Source organism: Metarhizium robertsii, assembly GCF_000187425.2.
Source record: "Metarhizium robertsii ARSEF 23 chromosome Unknown MAA_Scf_4, whole genome shotgun sequence".
Classification (NCBI taxonomy): Eukaryota; Fungi; Ascomycota; class Sordariomycetes; order Hypocreales; family Clavicipitaceae; genus Metarhizium; species Metarhizium robertsii.
The window spans coordinates 4,197,575-4,213,507 of NW_011942182.1; the positions used below are offsets into that span (position 1 = coordinate 4,197,575).

At 53.4% G+C, this 15,933-nt stretch overlaps 5 protein-coding genes across 5 annotated transcripts; 1 reads left to right on the plus strand and 4 right to left on the minus strand.

Moving 5' to 3' along the window:
• Positions 1–216: 216 nt before the first annotated feature.
• On the plus strand, positions 217–1,635 carry MAA_08045 (protein kinase; the record flags this gene model as incomplete). The annotated part of the gene is made up of 1 exon (XM_007826043.1): positions 217–1,635. One exon carries the CDS (start codon positions 217–219, stop codon positions 1,633–1,635), a length of 1,419 nt encoding a protein of 472 aa, XP_007824234.1.
• A 1,788-nt stretch (positions 1,636–3,423) lies between these two features.
• MAA_08044 (Small GTPase superfamily, ARF type) lies at positions 3,424–4,388 on the minus strand (the record flags this gene model as incomplete). Its single annotated transcript, XM_007826042.1, has 3 exons — positions 3,424–3,587; positions 3,811–3,957; positions 4,139–4,388. 3 exons carry the CDS (start codon positions 4,386–4,388, stop codon positions 3,424–3,426), a joined length of 561 nt encoding a protein of 186 aa, XP_007824233.1.
• Positions 4,389–5,996: 1,608 nt separating this feature from the next.
• On the minus strand, positions 5,997–7,205 carry MAA_08043 (SAGA-associated factor 29; the record flags this gene model as incomplete). Its single annotated transcript, XM_007826041.1, has 1 exon — positions 5,997–7,205. The coding sequence occupies one exon, from the start codon at positions 7,203–7,205 to the stop codon at positions 5,997–5,999; it is 1,209 nt and encodes a 402-aa protein (XP_007824232.1).
• Positions 7,206–8,715: 1,510 nt separating this feature from the next.
• Positions 8,716–10,107, minus strand: MAA_08042 (mannose-6-phosphate isomerase; the record flags this gene model as incomplete). The annotated part of the gene is made up of 2 exons (XM_007826040.1): positions 8,716–9,897; positions 9,964–10,107. 2 exons carry the CDS (start codon positions 10,105–10,107, stop codon positions 8,716–8,718), a joined length of 1,326 nt encoding a protein of 441 aa, XP_007824231.1.
• A 1,239-nt stretch (positions 10,108–11,346) lies between these two features.
• Positions 11,347–12,533, minus strand: MAA_08041 (uncharacterized protein; the record flags this gene model as incomplete). Its single annotated transcript, XM_007826039.1, has 2 exons — positions 11,347–12,264; positions 12,492–12,533. The coding sequence occupies 2 exons, from the start codon at positions 12,531–12,533 to the stop codon at positions 11,347–11,349; spliced, it is 960 nt and encodes a 319-aa protein (XP_007824230.1).
• Between the last annotated feature and the right edge of the window lie 3,400 nt (positions 12,534–15,933).

Below are 15,933 nucleotides of genomic sequence, written 5' to 3' on the forward strand. Positions count from 1 at the left end.
CGCCTGGTCTGGCCCCGAGCTTGTCACCGTCCCTCTTTGTCGTGAGTGAGGAACCGGGAAAAAAGAGTCTCCGCGTCGAGGCACGCCTGGGCCGTCTTCGGCACTACGATTCCGACTCCATACCTCAACCACCGTTGATATCGTCTCCTTCTCTCGCCCTCCCTCGCACTTGGCCCTTTCCCCCCTCCCTTTCTGCATTGTCCACCGTCAAGCACCATGCCTCTGCGAATGCGGAATGGACCGCAGTTCCACCACCCGTCCTCGGCGTCTTCGCACCCGTTTAGCTCATCCTCAGCTCACCATCGCTATGCAGATACCCATGACCGCCCCGGAGCCTTCCATCCCCGGCTCCGGGTCATGGACCGGTACAGAATCGTCGGATTCATCAGCAGTGGCACATATGGCCGTGTGTATAAAGCCGTCAGCCGTGTCAGTACCGTAGCTGTTCGTACGACAACCACCCCGTCAGGAGCCTCTTCCGGCAGTGCCACCGCCGGCCAGGAGGTCGCCATCAAGAAGTTCAAGCCCGACAAGGAGGGCGAGCAGATCAGCTACACGGGTATTTCGCAAAGTGCCATTCGAGAAATGAGCCTCTGCAGCGAACTTCGCCACCACAACGTCATCCGCCTCGTGGAGACGCTCCTCGAGGACAAGTGCATCTTCATGGTTTTCGAGTACGCCGAGCACGATTTGTTGCAAATCATCCACCACCACACCCAGCAACCCCGACATCCTATTCCCCCGGCCACCATCAAGAGCATCATGTTTCAACTGCTCAACGGGTGCCAGTACCTGCACACCAACTGGGTCCTGCATCGTGATTTGAAACCTGCCAACATCATGGTCACTTCCGGTGGGGAGGTCAAGATTGGAGATTTGGGTCTGGCCAGGCGATTCGACAAGCCGCTGCACTCGTTATTCAGCGGTGATAAAGTCGTTGTCACCATCTGGTACCGGGCGCCAGAGCTGATACTCGGCTCATACCACTATACACCAGCCATTGATCTGTGGGCCGTGGGTTGCATTTTCGCAGAACTGCTTTCTCTTCGCCCCATCTTTAAGGGCGAGGAGGCAAAGATGGACAGTAAGAAAACGGTCCCCTTTCAGAGGAACCAAATGCAGAAAATTGTCGACATCATGGGCATTCCCACCCGCAGCAGGTGGCCGCTGCTGCCCATGATGCCAGAGTTTAACCAACTCAACACATTGCAATCACCGCCCTCTCACCACAGCCACCACCACCATCATCACCAACACCACAGCCACTCCTCCAGCGGCAGTTCCACGTCCAACCTCGAAAAATGGTACTATAACACCATTTCTAACGCTCCTCAGAGCGCGTCATCGGGTCCGTCATTAACATCCCTCGGCGCCGAGGGATACAAGCTCCTCGCTGGACTCTTGGAATACGATCCCACCAAACGACTCACGGCTGCACAGGCACTTCAGTCTACATTCTTCACTACCGGCGACCGCGTCAATACCAACGCTTTTGAGGGTCTCAAGGTGGAATATCCCCATCGGAGAGTCAGTCAAGATGACAACGACATTCGCACAAGCAGTCTCCCAGGCACCAAGAGGAGCGGATTACCAGATGACTCCTTGCTGCGACCTCCTAAACGTGTCAAGGAGTAGGGCTTGCCATTGGGTATTGATAGGAGGCGAAATCAACAAGGCGACAAGTCACCGGGGGCCCTAGAGGGTGAGGCGGTCTACGCAGCCAATACATATGCTTTACCACGGACAGGGTTACAAGACATTGGTCAATCATGTAATGAGATATTCGCACACCAGAGATTCAAAGACGTGTGTTTTCAACAGACTATATCCATACCACCAGCGCCCGAGAACGCTGCTCTCGACCGGGAAGCTACTTTGGAAGATGCCGCAACAATTACCTTTGCACCTCGGACCGCGCCACAAGTGTTCGCTGCTCCTTTGCAGCCAGCATAGTGCCATGCGACTGCTGCTCCTGGTCCCAGCGCCCTGCCCATTGCCCCCAAGAGGAATCCTTGGGCTCAAAGTATAAGCATACGGCAGACCAAGCCGATGCTCCACGGTAGGGCATCAACATCGCATATTCCCCAGCTTAGGCGCGGTGTACGGATCGTCCTGCAACTTCTACTGGACCTCTATCCAACTAGACCTGGGGAGGCGGATCTATTTGGACCCAATACTGGCCCAACGGCGGCATAGCGGCCAACAAGGCGCCAATCATCCGCAGTCAAGAAACAGCATCAACTAGACCGAAGTGGGGATGATCAGCCCGCACGTAACGAGTATTATATCGATGTATTAAATCTGACGCGCCGTTTGTATCGTTCATGCGGGCCAGTCACCATGTCCGGCGGCGGTGGCGACGCAACTCTGTTTGAGGAGAGCTTCACGGTCACCGACTATGATCAATCCAAATACGATTGTGATGCCCGTATTTCCTGTACATTGCGTCAGCCCAACCATGTTCTTCCAAAGGCATGATCAAGGGGCTCAGATTCAGGCGGGCACACATATGGACCTTGCAGCGCATTCCTCGACGTTCTCCAAAACACTGCATATTCTCACGAACCAGGCACCCATTCAGACCGGGGGTATCCCCGACCAGCGCTACTGTCGCGTTTATTCGTCCATGGGCGTCTGCTCTCAATTTTCACCAGCCGGATCTCGTTGGATCCAGCCATCTGCGCCCGAGGACTTGTATTTTAAAGCATGTGATGGGAAGCATTTTGTAGCATAGCTCAGGTACTGGGAAAATAGCCGGGTAGCATCTGCAACAAGTCATTAAAAATGGATACAAGCAGGGTCAAACTGTATTTGCTTTTGTCTGCCCGTGATGGCCGTGTTTCACGTGTACGTACACCAAGGCAGGATACGTAGAGCGGCATGGGTTCCAAAACATGCCTGATGAGACAAGACAGACCGTACGTATCACGATTCACATGGGAGCATAAACTCAGACATTGAGTCGGACAAATCACGTGTAGCAGACAGCCATTTTCATCACCGTTGTATTGGTCCTCCTCCTCCCATTATTGTATATGTATTCGTTACAACGCTCTCTCTGCCAACAGGTACATGTCGCTCTTTGAATTCCACATTTCCTCCGCCCGGCTAGGGTATTCGTACAAAAGAAACAAACGGATTACATGCGACAAATAAACAAGGGCAAAAGCAAGAATTAATAATCGTCAAGGAATAGAGTACAGAGTTCTGACCAGCCCGCCGCTTGATGGATCGCGTGGGTTGGGGGGCCAGGTGCGAATCGTCTTCCTTCCGGCATGACGAATGCCACGGTGACGACACATATCGCTGTGGCGTGCACCTGTGTGCCTTTGGCTTCACAGCAGGGCGCAAGGCGAACTGCGAGTGCCGGCTCGGGCTGCTATAGATGTGATGGTTGACGTTTGTGTAGTTGCTTCGTGGTGTTTACTTCTTTGCCGGGGCGGGAGGGGACTTGACGTTGGTGGACAGCCAGCCTAGGCCTTCGAGGAGGCCTTCGCCGGTGGTGGCGCAGCTGGGCACGACGTACCAGGCCTTGTCTTTGATCTTGGAGAGCTCGAGGGCTTCTGTGACTTGTTTCGGGTCCATTGCTGTATCGTGTTAGCTTTTGGGCTCCTCGCTTCGCTCGATCATGGCTGGAGCTTGGGTTTGGCTCCTCGCTTTCGCTCGCTCATGGCTGAAGCTTGTTTTTGGCTCCTCGCTTCGCTCAATCATGGCTAGAGCTTAGGTTTGACTCTTCGCTTCGCCCGATCAAGTCGCAAACTTGAATCAACTGCCCATGCGCAAACGCGGGCACGAGGAAAGCGTACGTACCGTCATTGAGATCCTGCTTGTTGGCAAAGACCAGCAACAAGCTGTCCTTCATTTCGCGGTCGTTGATAATGCGGTGCAGCTCCTGCTTAGCCTCCTCCATGCGGCCGCGGTCCGACGAGTCGATGACAAAGATTAAGCCCTGGGTTCCTGCATCCAAGTCAGTCTCAAGTCCTGCTTAGGGCCTCGCTTCGCTCCATCGGCGTAGCATAGAGTTCGCACTCCTTTTCAAGCCTCGCGCCATCGCCGCACGCAATTCACCCATCCTCCAGCACGCACACGCCTCCCTCAAAATCGAGCGCAGCGAGGAAAAGAAAAAAAGAAAACGTACCAGAGTAGTAGTGCCTCCACAAGGGACGAATCTTATCCTGGCCACCCACATCCCACACGTTAAACTTGACATTCTTGTACGTGACCGACTCGACGTTGAAGCCGACGGTGGGAATGGTGGTCACGTCCTGCCCCAGCTTGAGCTTGTACAAAATGGTCGTCTTGCCCGCGGCGTCGAGCCCCAGCATCAGCAGCCGCATCTCCTTGGCCCCAAACAGCCGGCCCATGACCTTGGAGAATTGTCCGCCCATGGTTGGCAAAAAGTCCCCCCTCTCCCGGTGCAGCGTCTGTCCAGGCCCGGGGCAGCAAAGGAGGAAGAGAGGCAAAGCACGAAAGCCTGTCGGGTGTGTGTGTATTCGTGGGACGTACGCGCGTGCCAGCAAGCCGAGTTGACGCGAGGGAGGCGGTTCGAAATGCGTCGCTGGAAAGCCACGAGGGAGCACAGGGGGCGGTTGGAAAGGTCGTGAAAAAGGGTCGCGAGACCAGACTGGAGGGTTTTGGTGGTTACAGTGGCTCCCACGTCTCCATTTGATGTTCCTGTTTTTTGGGGGGGGCACTGGGGGCACGCGGGTACCTGGCAGACCATGTAACGACATATACTCCGTACCTTTGTACCAGCCCTTATTTGAGTGTGTGGAGGTGCAGGTTATGTAGCGAACCCACTTTCCTGCGATACATTCAGATGCTTTGATTATTTAATTTAATCATAGTATAATAGTGTATTTTTATACATATTTAAAGATAATTAATACTTATATTCCTGTACTCTTTATTAAGAAAAATAAGTATCTTTTGATAATTAGCTTCTTATTGGCCCGCATCCCAGTCCGCTACAAAAGCTGCACCTTCGCACACTCAATGGGATTCGGCCTGGTGGGGAGGGGAGACAGAGGAGGGGGGGAAGGGTTGCCCCTGTCCGTCAACTTTGGCTTTGGATGAAACGTGCCCCAGATGAGAGGGAAAGCGCAAAAGCGCACGACACATGCTTTTCGCCTCGTGTCGATTCGGAAACAAGATCAAAACATGTTGAAAATCAAAATAAACAAATGCAACGGCAATGTCACAGTCGCAGTCACAGTCGCATCACAGCCAGCCGCGGCGGCGGGTTCCAAGCCCTCGGGTCCGGCGGGCGGCCTCTGCTTTCCCGCCACGGGCGCCCATGTCGTAACTCTTGGGGATTTACTGCCTCTTGCCGAACAAAGCAGCATCGTCTCGGAAGCATGTTTGCCCTTCTCTGCGTCGGTTGCCTTCGGCAAACGGCTGCTAGCTGCGCTCAAGGTCACTTGTCGCATGGCATGTGCCGAGGACGGAGGAATCATGATACTACACATAAATACATACGTGCCAGACATCATGTGGCAAAAACAGACATTAAGGACTCCCGCACGTTTCTGACGCAGGGGCAGCCACACAACAGACAGGGGTAGGTAGCCCATGTCCACTTTGGAAAATGAAAGACGGCGTCAATCCGAAATGAGGGGCAGATATGAATAGTACATGAGCACTCCGTACCGGGTTTGGTACGTACCTAGGTACTTAAGTACATACATACAACATCATCGGCCACAACGTCACCAGACTCTCAGACGCGGACAATGCTTATAACATGCCTTGGCTTCACAATAGCAACTGTCCACCACGTACCCGTCGTGACCATGCCTGAGCCCCAAAGAAAGCACTATGGATATCGTCCAACCTACCCCGTAGACACCAGACAGACCACAAAACAATGTCATTGCCGTCAACGCCCGCTATCACAAAAAAAATCCAGACCCCCCTATACGCCAAAGAGACACCGAGACCTGATCCAAGACCCGACTACTCATACAAGAAATCTGCAGATCCCCGCCCAGCAAATATCACGCCCGATACTCAATCACAAACCGTCGCTCCACCTGTTGAAGTGTCGTCGAGTCGTTTTCCCCCTCAAACTTGAGAGCCACGCGCCCTTGGCTGTCCATACTGTGAACCTCGGCCTTGTAAAATGTCGTCGTGTTGGGATACAAGGCCAAAACCACCTGCCCAGACTCCCAGTCCTTGAGGGTACTCGCTTGGCTCTCGGGCGTGATTGGAATCATGCTGCTTGCGCTCGTCCGGTACTCCTTTTGTTTGCTTTGGTCGTCGGGCTCGATATCCAGTACCTTGTACCGCCGGCTCTTGCCTTCGCCTAGAACCTGAGCCACTTCACCCATTATCCAATCCGACACGCCTTCTCCGCCAGTCCTGGGCTTGAATGCCACCGCATCACCCTTGGAAAACACTACCTTGGACTTGTTGCTAGCGGCGGCGGCGGCGGCGGCAGCAGAACCAGAAGCAGCCGATCCTGACGCTCCGCCACCATTGCCCGTTCCCGACGAGCCCTGAGGCTCTACACTGTCGGCCTTGGGAGGCATGCTGTCTCTATCTCGGTTGCTGGAGCGGTCGCCGTATTTTCGCGAAGAACCACCAATAGGGCTGGGGACCGGAGAGTCTCCAGCTCCGTCAAAATCGTACAGCGAAGCGGCTGCTGCTGCTGCACTGTCTCGCGCATTTCGTTTCCCCGTGGGTGCGGACGAACCGCCCTCGGCCTGCTCCTTGGCGACAATAACGGCGCGCATAATCTTAAGCTGCTCCATGACCGCCTTGATACTAGCGACGTTTGCCTCGGAGAACTTGACGCCATTGCGACACAGCTGCTCCATCTGTTTCAGTGAATCGTTGGGGATCTTTTCCGGGTCGGTGGCGCCGACTTTCTTGTCCATGTCTACCAGCTCCGAGAGGTTGTCATTCTCCGCATTGATGCCGGATACTATCTCGGCGAGCTGGCTCTTGCACGAGTCCCATATCTGGGCCTCCTCTCCGTGAGAATTGTTGCCATTGCTGCGGTTGGACCCGCGTCCACTTCGGTTGCGCTGCGACATGATGCCACTGCCTGGGCTGCCCGTGACGCCGCCTCCGCTGTTGGTGCGGTTGTGGTTGCTAACCGTGTCGACAGAGTCGGAGCGAGGAGAGGGTCGATGGTAGTAAGGGCCGAGGTCTTCTCGGAGGTTGTCGAGTTCGTTGCGGCGCTGTCTCTTTTTGTCAGTCATGATGAGGTCCAATGTCAATGGCTGGTCCCAATTTATGTCCGCAACTCGGGTCCAGCAGTGCTCGTCTTGTAAAGCTGCCGTCTCGTCTTCCTCCCCCGCCTTTTTTTTTGTGTGTGTCCCTGGCGCGACGCTGCAGGGTCAAACCGAAGCAGACAGAGCCGAAGCAAAACGCAACCAAGCTACAAAGACAGCAAAGGAGGGACAGGAAGCTTAAAATCCAATATTTAAAAACTACAGAATTCGAGGCAATCGACGCTTTCTCTTTGCGGGCTGCTGCAATGTGCAAGGTGCGCACCAATGCAACTGATGGTGTAACAAGACTCGGTAGTTGCTCGGCTTCAAATCAGAATGTAAAGAGCATGCCAGCCAGGTATGCATGCAGCAACGAAGCCAAGGTAAAGCGCACATGCAGGTAGAAAATGCGAATGCATTGATGCGAAAGGATGCGAGCCGAGATGTAAATTGTGTGACAGAAAAGCAATTCAATGGATGCAGGAGGGCAGAAGATCAAAGCCAAAAGTCAAAAAGAATGGAGGCAAAAAAAGAAAAGACGGTCAACATACGTTTTCTCGATGGTAGAAAGTGAAAGCGCAAATGGCTGGGCCTAAAGCTCAGGAGCTTGTCGATTGGTTTGTATGGATGGCAAGACGCAATCAAGCTGGGAAGCTGCACACAAGACTCGGCACAGGCAGTCTGGTTGCTCCGTACTCTGTTCAAATGCTGCCGTTTCCCACTCAGCAATCTGGTTCTTCTCGGTCTGTCCCTGCTCGAAGCGCAACCGTGGCAATGGCAACGCCAACGCCAACGCCAGAAAATGTCACGGTAAATGACCCACGCCCGGCCAGGGCTATTGCGGAAAGAGAAAGGGCGGGCTCGCTGCTGCACTGCGATGGAGCCACGCGACTCGAATAAATCGGAGACGGAAACGGAGACGGAAACGCACCCCGCTGTAGGTAGCTGTCGTCCTCGTCGCGATGGAAAGTCGAGGTCAAGACGGGAAAGGCAGGCAAGGTCAACAAGGGGGTGCGAGGTCAGCGTTTATAAATATTGCTTTGCACAAAAGGTGTGAGGTGTCGAAAGAAAGGTGGGAGGGGCAGAGAGAGGCACCAGACACGAGGCCGAGCCTAAAAATGATGTCAAGGGATACAACGCCCACATTGTACTCGGTACTTTGTGCCCTGCTGGCCCCAAGTCTGGTCCGCTGTCGGCCAGTGAAATGCCCCGACCAAGACAAGACGGCAGTTCGGAATTCAATCTTGTAAGCTGGGCCACTTGACCAACACATTTGAGCACCAGACGCACCAAGTATCTAGTATCTAGGTACTCTGTACTTGCCCGCATGTGTTCTAACTTCTGGGGCACCGCACTCGACCCGGCCACCCGTCAAGTCAACACCATGACATCGTCTCAGGTCATAGTAGCAATTTCATACGGCATTATAATAGTAGTGTATCGTCCCTTTTTTTTAAAAACTCCTTCCATTATATCCCACCCATCACATCCGTCAGCATCACAACCTCTCCCTTCCCCCTTCCACCTCACAAAACGCCTTGAATGTAATAAACTCTTCCCCGTCCGCCTCGAGCACACACTCCGCCGTCGAACCCACAAAGAAGACGTATCCTTCTTTAATCTCATGGGCCGTCGGTCCCACGCTAATTCTCCCCTTGCCATTCGTGCAAATCAGAATGCTAGGTCCCTCCAGCGGCTCAAAGGTAGCCTTCGCCCCGGGCCCCTTTAGCACCGCCCTGACGACAGCGAACTCGTCAATCGGCGGGTCGTACAGGTCTACTGCCGAGCCGGAGCTGTACGCCGCGCGGTTCATGGTCGCGTAGGGATAGTCCGTAGGCGTCATCTTTTGCTCGTCGATGGGCGCGTAGTTGTAGGTCAGCATGTCGACGAGCGTCGTGACGTCTTTGAATTTGGGCGTAAGGCCTGCCCGGACCACATTGTCTGATGCCGCCATGCACTCGATGATGTCGCCCGACAGGTAGGCGTGGATGTCGTCCGCCACAAGGAACAGCGCCTCTCCGGCCTGCAACTTGACAAAGTTGAGGAAGAAGAGGACAAATATGCCAATGTCCTCTCCAAACTGCCCGTGGAGACGCGTGACAAGCTCCGACAGAACCTCCCCACTGGTAGATTCGACACCTCCCGAAGCAAACTCGGCGCCCTGCGACTTGGCCAGCCCGACCAATTTGGTAATGCCCTTGGCAACATCGTCCGCCGAAGAGGCCATGAGCGTCCCAAACGCCTTCTTGAGCGCCGCCTTCTTAGCGCCCTCGTCATTGCCCTTGACAGTCTTGACAAACTCTCCGCTCACCTCGTCGCCAACCAACTCCCTCAACGGTCCTACAGTGTCCAAAAAGTGGGCAATCTCACTCAAAGGCCTAAACCCACAGAGTCCCTCAAAGGGCGTAATGGCAATAGCCATTTCCGGCTTGTGATTATCATCTGGGTAGTTTTTTGGATCCCTCGCGTGTAGCTTCTCGGCGAGCTTCTTATTGGGATGGGCCTGGATCGAGAGGCCCTTGTTGATGGACAGGACTTTGAAGAGAAAGGGCAGTTTGGCACCGTACTTGGCTGACACGGATGAGGAGAGGAGCTGCTGGTTCTCGGAGCAGAGTTCGAGGAGGGTTCGGCCGGTCTTGAGATCTTTGGAAGGGTTGGAGGGGTGGGTGCCCATCCAGAGCTATCAACTCGATTAGCACTCGTGTCATCTTCTGTAGTCGCGGTCCGACGGCCTCATGCGTCGTACCTCTGCGTATGGCTTGTCGGCCTGGATGCTCAGCTCGTCCGACGGCGTGGCAGCCGCAAACCTTGCGGCGGCAGATTGGTTGCCCTTTTTGCCCCATTCGTACGAATTGACGCCGCACTGGAGGCGGAAGAGGGGGACTTGCATGGCGATGTTGACGATGTTGGTGTCCGCGGTGGTGTTTGACAGTCAGTGAAAGGCACTAGAGAAGGGCGGGTATTACTGTTGGATGTCGAGGAGGGGAAGAAGGGAGAAGGAAACGGAAAGGAAAGGAAGCCCCAAGGCGAAGGGGCACGTCTAATTCCACAAACTTGGCAACTTGGGGACGGGTCAAGCAACACGAAGCCAAGTTGTGAAGCTTCCCCTCATCGTACCCCGCCACGGATTGCATCGCTAATACGTGGGTGTCTGAACGCGGGCAGGCACGCTGCCCAAACAGGAATGGGCCTCGACATTGCACCTCGACATGCAAATCCAATCCGCCTTCACCAGCCTCTTTGCTTGATCCATCTTCACCAATCCGGTCCGGCCAATATGCGTCAACCATTTTATCAATTAGCTATTCTCTACCACAAGACGGAGCTCCTGCAATACTTAGGTACATAGCCACGCCACGCCAAGCCACGCCAAGCCACGTCTTCATCTTGAACCAGGCCCCAGATCTGGCTCCCATGTGGCCAACACCGTGCTGTACCACATCCTAAACCACATCCATCATCCATCGTCGTCGTCGTCACCATCATCATCATCTCCGCCTTTCCAATGTTCCGCGTGCAAGTCTTAGTAAAACACTGGGGTCTCGAGTCCGCAGTCTGCTCCTCGCATGGCCCAACGCCCAACATCTACCCGCCCAGCTCTTGCTATGACCTCCCGCGTCACGACTCCCAACATTTGCAAGCCCAAGCCCTCCTACTTCCCCATGTCGACGTCAGCTCTGCAGGGTTTCTTGTCAACAGATATAGCGCCTCCTGTGAATGTGACCAAATACATTAAGGCGAGTTGACCTTGTTCGAGGGAAGCCGTATCCAACGCCGAAGGTCTGCCACATGGCCAACTGCAGTTGAACCGAGATGCACTCTGCCTTTAGCGCTCAGTGAAGCGCCATGTGATGTCGCCTTCAAAAGTAGCTCGCCAGATCGAGACCCATGATTTTCCGTCAGGTAAGCTGAGCGCCGGCAGGCTTTCTATCCTTTTGACTGGCTCTCAGCTTGCAAAGATCCATGGTACCTCCGTCCAAATGGTACGCAAGACGCCGCCCAGCAATGATTTCGGGGTTTTTAAAATATGTGCAAAATATGTAAAATCAATGGCGGAAAAACACACCTTGAATCCGGGAGGCCGACCCGACCCATCTCCCCAGATTCGATCCTGGATGTCCACTCTTGTTCAGCTGTGAAGGCCGGCAGAAGCGCTCCCTCGACAGTTCATGGTGCCATTTTCCGTTGCCAAAATCCCTCCGAGGTACGATCCACGACCCTGGACAAGATACTGTTGGTCGTCCAGTACAGGAACGTTTCCACCTTCTGGCGTGGTATCCGGGTATCGGTAGGGGTACCCCGGCAGAGAAGATCTCAACGAAGTTCCCTGTCCAAACTCGTCTACCGGCGGGACAGTAGTATACATGTCCGTGCTACGATCCATAGAGCCTCCATGATATGGAGCCAAAGCACTGGTATCGTACGCGTGATAGTGACTTCCACTGATATCCATCAGTGCGGAATGGTCTGTCCCATTGGAGACGGCCGGGGTTCGGCGGCCAATGGTGCTCACAGAGCCTGGTCGGGAGCGCCTCGAGGACAAAGGTGCCATCTTGTCCGCATTGCCAGCGGTTGATTCAGAGTAGCAAGAAACTGCGCTGCTAAAAGAGTAACCGGCATCTCCTGCAGACGCCTGTCGGCCTGGCGCATTGTTGTAGCCATAACCCCCACAGGCATCCATGTATGTCATGCTGTTTCCTCTCTCTACCATTGGATTGACCGGGGAGCGATATGATCCCATCATATACTGATAGTCACTGCCCTGCGCTCCCTGGTGAGTTGTCTCGAAATCCATGGGCTGGTCGTCACCATATCCATTCGTCCACTCCTGGACTTGGTGATACGGCTTCGGGCCGCATCCATAAGTCATGTCGCTCTGATCTCCCAGGCTGTCTTGCCCGACAAAGTTCATCATGTTATGTGTGTAGAGTGGCGGGCTTGCTAGAGCAGGAGATGCATTGGAATTCCGGCCGGAATACTTTCTCGAAACGCTAATGTTGTAGTTCAGGCTGGTCGATCGTACACCTTGGACTTCTTGGGAGGAAACCTATCCATCATGTAAGAATCATTCACCACACTACAGATTCAGGGCGACGTACTCTGAGGAACCGACATGGTTCAAATCCAGCATTTCTACAATTGGTGCATCCGTCTCCTGTGCCAGTGTCGCCGCTACATCGAATCTTTCGCTGCCGGCAGCGTCCACACTTGTCATCGCATTAGCCAACTATCCATGCCCTAACAAAGTCGGCCTCCCAACCCATGTGAGCTTACCGCAACAGCAATTCGTTTTCTCTGTGAGTTTGATTCGTCCATTTTGCCGCAGTCTGTAGAATAGTTCGTCTTTGCAGAGCTTTTTCACCCACAACAGTGGTGGGCGGGAAAATTGAAGTAGCGACGGTCAAGGATATGATCCAAATTCTCTGTTCAGGTCAAAGAAAGCAACTATGTTGCGACAGGGCGGATCTTTTCGTAAAGCTTGAGGGATAAAAACACGAGGGCTCAAAGAAGTAGACCCAATCGAAGTAGAGGCAGGCAACCAATGGTGCAACGAAGACGGCAGTGATGATGATGGTGTTATTGTTGCAAGATCAGCAGTTTGGTGTCACACATATGCTCAGCTTTTTTTCAAGATCGACACAAGCTTCCGATTGTGACAGCTGCCGATGTACGTGCAAATGAACGCCCAGAGAGACGGTCATTTGCAGTGGAAATTGACGAATATTGTCTCGGGTTGTTCAGAACAAGGGGAGAGATGGTGACAGACGAAAAACGCCAAAGAGGACGAAGAGGACGAAGAGGACGGGCAAAGCTTAAAGAATAGACGCCAGAGACTGTTGCAACCTCTGACAAGCAGGGTCCAGGCTGTTTAAGCCAGAAGTAATAAGCAGGAAGTAGCCAAGTTATTGCTGAGGCGAGGAGGGAGTAGCCTGGAGAGCTCGGGGTGTTGCGGCTATGCCCTGTTGTTATACGTCGGCCGTACGACGGGTGATAAGAGGTCCTGAAGGCACCCTGAGTCTGATGATAGCTTGTTTGTGTCCGCCGGATCATGTCCGACGCGTCCAATGGATTCCCATCCGATTGCACAACTCCGTCATCGCCCCAGTCTCTCCGATGTTTGTCACCAATGTTGCCCAACCACGGACCGGCCCTTCCTCGAAACACGGCATCCATCAACTCGCTCAGAGGCAAATTTGACTAGCTGGTGCTTATGGCTCCCCCTGTTCATTATCTCGTTTGTCTTGACTGCAAAGGGCCTGCCGTCTCTGCTCCAAAAACAAGGTGGATGGGGCACATGGTCTGTTCATCACGGTGTTCCCGGGTGGTGGTTGACGGTTACATACATGCGGCAGGATGGCATGTTTCTATCATATGCCACACGGCATCAAGGCATGCTTCTTTGCGGCCGCTAGGAAATCCGGCGCCCTGCGCAATGTGAGCAAAAGCCCCGGTAGATCTAATGCATGACCCAGCAGATCGGCAGACGTAGATTTCCTTTGACATGCTAACATGCAATCTTGGTTGCAGAAGCAGCTATTCTGAGGGTGTATCAAGCAAGGTCCCGGAGGCAACATGAACCCGCCAGCAAAAAAAAGATGCCGAAAAGAGCGGATCATCTATCTGTTTGATACCCAGGTGAACCTTGATAAGCATTCACTCAGAAACACCCAGGAATCTCGCTTGAGGTAATGAAGGATGAGTACGTCATACCTGAGTAGTGCACCGCAAATCAGCATTTCTACGAAATATCGGTGTTGGTATATGCGTCTCTTCGGGGCGTCTCTTCGATTGCCAGTCTATTCATTGCCATGATTCTTTGGGGAAATGGTTACACAGCCTGGGAAGAAATCATCTTGAGGAATATTGTTTGTCTGGTATACAAGTAGACCTTGGCCTCAACAAAGTGCTGCAAATTGCACTCACGATAGAATCAGCCGGGTGGCGCTGACACAGAGACTAAGCTGAAGTCTGGATATTGGCAGCAATGCTGGTCCGTGAGCAAACTCGGCAGATGTCAAACACCCCTCTATGCACCAAATGCCAGTAAGTGTCGGTGTGTCTTGAGACGTGCCCTGGCTGTCCATCCACACCAAGACTGTCGATGTGGTTACACAGGCCACTGGCCCAAGCCTCATGTGCCAATGCTTCAATGCATTCTCCGTACGGAGTACTGGCTGAAGACCAAAACGTGTTGTCATCTTCTCCTGTCTCGTCCAAATCGTTCATTTCGTTTGCAGTGTTCTATTCTTGGTGTAACTGTTTTGACCACGAAGCTCGGATATAGGGGTTTTTTTTTTTACTTTTTTTTTTCTCTTTCGAGGACGTGAGAAAAGTGGCAAGAACAGACCGCGTGGGCGTTGTGTTCCGTAACTGACAACTGATGGCCAAGCTTCGTTAGATACTTCATCGCCAGGGCACTCATCTTGTGCGAGGTGTTATCTGCATTTGCCATCGCTCTGGCACGTGCGAGCCATGCAGATGGGCCAAACACGGAGCAAGGGGTAAGAATGGAGGCTTGTCACTGCTACATATGGAAGTACGCCATCATTGTTCCAGTCGGCGTCCATGGCCACTGAACGAAGAATAACGCGGGTAATCCGAGAAACCTACATACTCGCCCAAAACGCTGAACCGAGATGAGGCTCTTGGAAACAAACACTGACAGCCCCACACCAGGTACTGAGAAGGAATGTAGGCAAGATTGATTTCGTCTGTGCAGCAGGATTCGCTGTCCACTCGGTCTGAAGGTTTTGCCCTCCTGCCAGGGATTACTGCATGCTCGCGGTTTGCCGTTCAGAAGAAAAAACAGCTTCTCGAGGCTAAGGGGCATGCCTCATGAAGCGACACGGACGAAGTTGAAAAAGCAGGGCCGATACTGTCATCGTACAAGCATGAAGGGTGGCGCACCACCACCAAGGGATAACTAGGGCCCCCCTAGTCAGGCTTCTGCCGCCACAGCAATTTGTTCCTTCTTGTAGTTGTATCAGAGGCTAGCTGGATCGAGGATTCGACCAGGGTCGAGGTTGTTTTCGAACCATGGAAGCAGGATCCCAGGTCAGTCTGGGCTAAAAGAGGTTCGGGAACAACGGTGGCTTCCGCAGCCACCATGCACCCACATGCAAAACAACAGGGGAAGCTTCTGGGTACGGAGTACGGAGTACTAGGTTCGTAATTGAAAACCGGGGGGTCGAGGGTCTGCATGTATGTCATCACCGCCATTCTATTCTCGGCTAATCTTGTTCGGAAAAGACGTTGCTGGCCATCCATCGCTGCAGGCGTAACAAGCTTGGCGGCCTATTCATGCGAAACTCGATGTGAGGCTGCACGCCAGGGCAGAAACATCGTGTAAACTTATTTAGCGTACGTCCTGTATCCAAACAGCTTTGAGCTACACAAACCAGGGTTGGCCACGCCTGGAGGCTCTTCCGATGCCTGTCAAAGATCGCTAGCGGTATCCAAATTGAGATGTTGTGTCAATGTTGCCACAGCTGGCCACCCTGATTTCGATTGTTGATGGTGCTTTGGGGTTGACGTCCTGGAACTATCAAGTTGACAGATTTCGGCAATATGCAGTTGGCCGCCCTGGTTATCCGGACAAGCAAGCTTACATGGGGACATGTCCGCTGGGGCGGACTTGAAATGTGACGATTACTAAATCTCTTCCATAGATTGTAGTAGTAGTAGTAGTAGTGCTAACTCGGTCGGCTACCCCAGA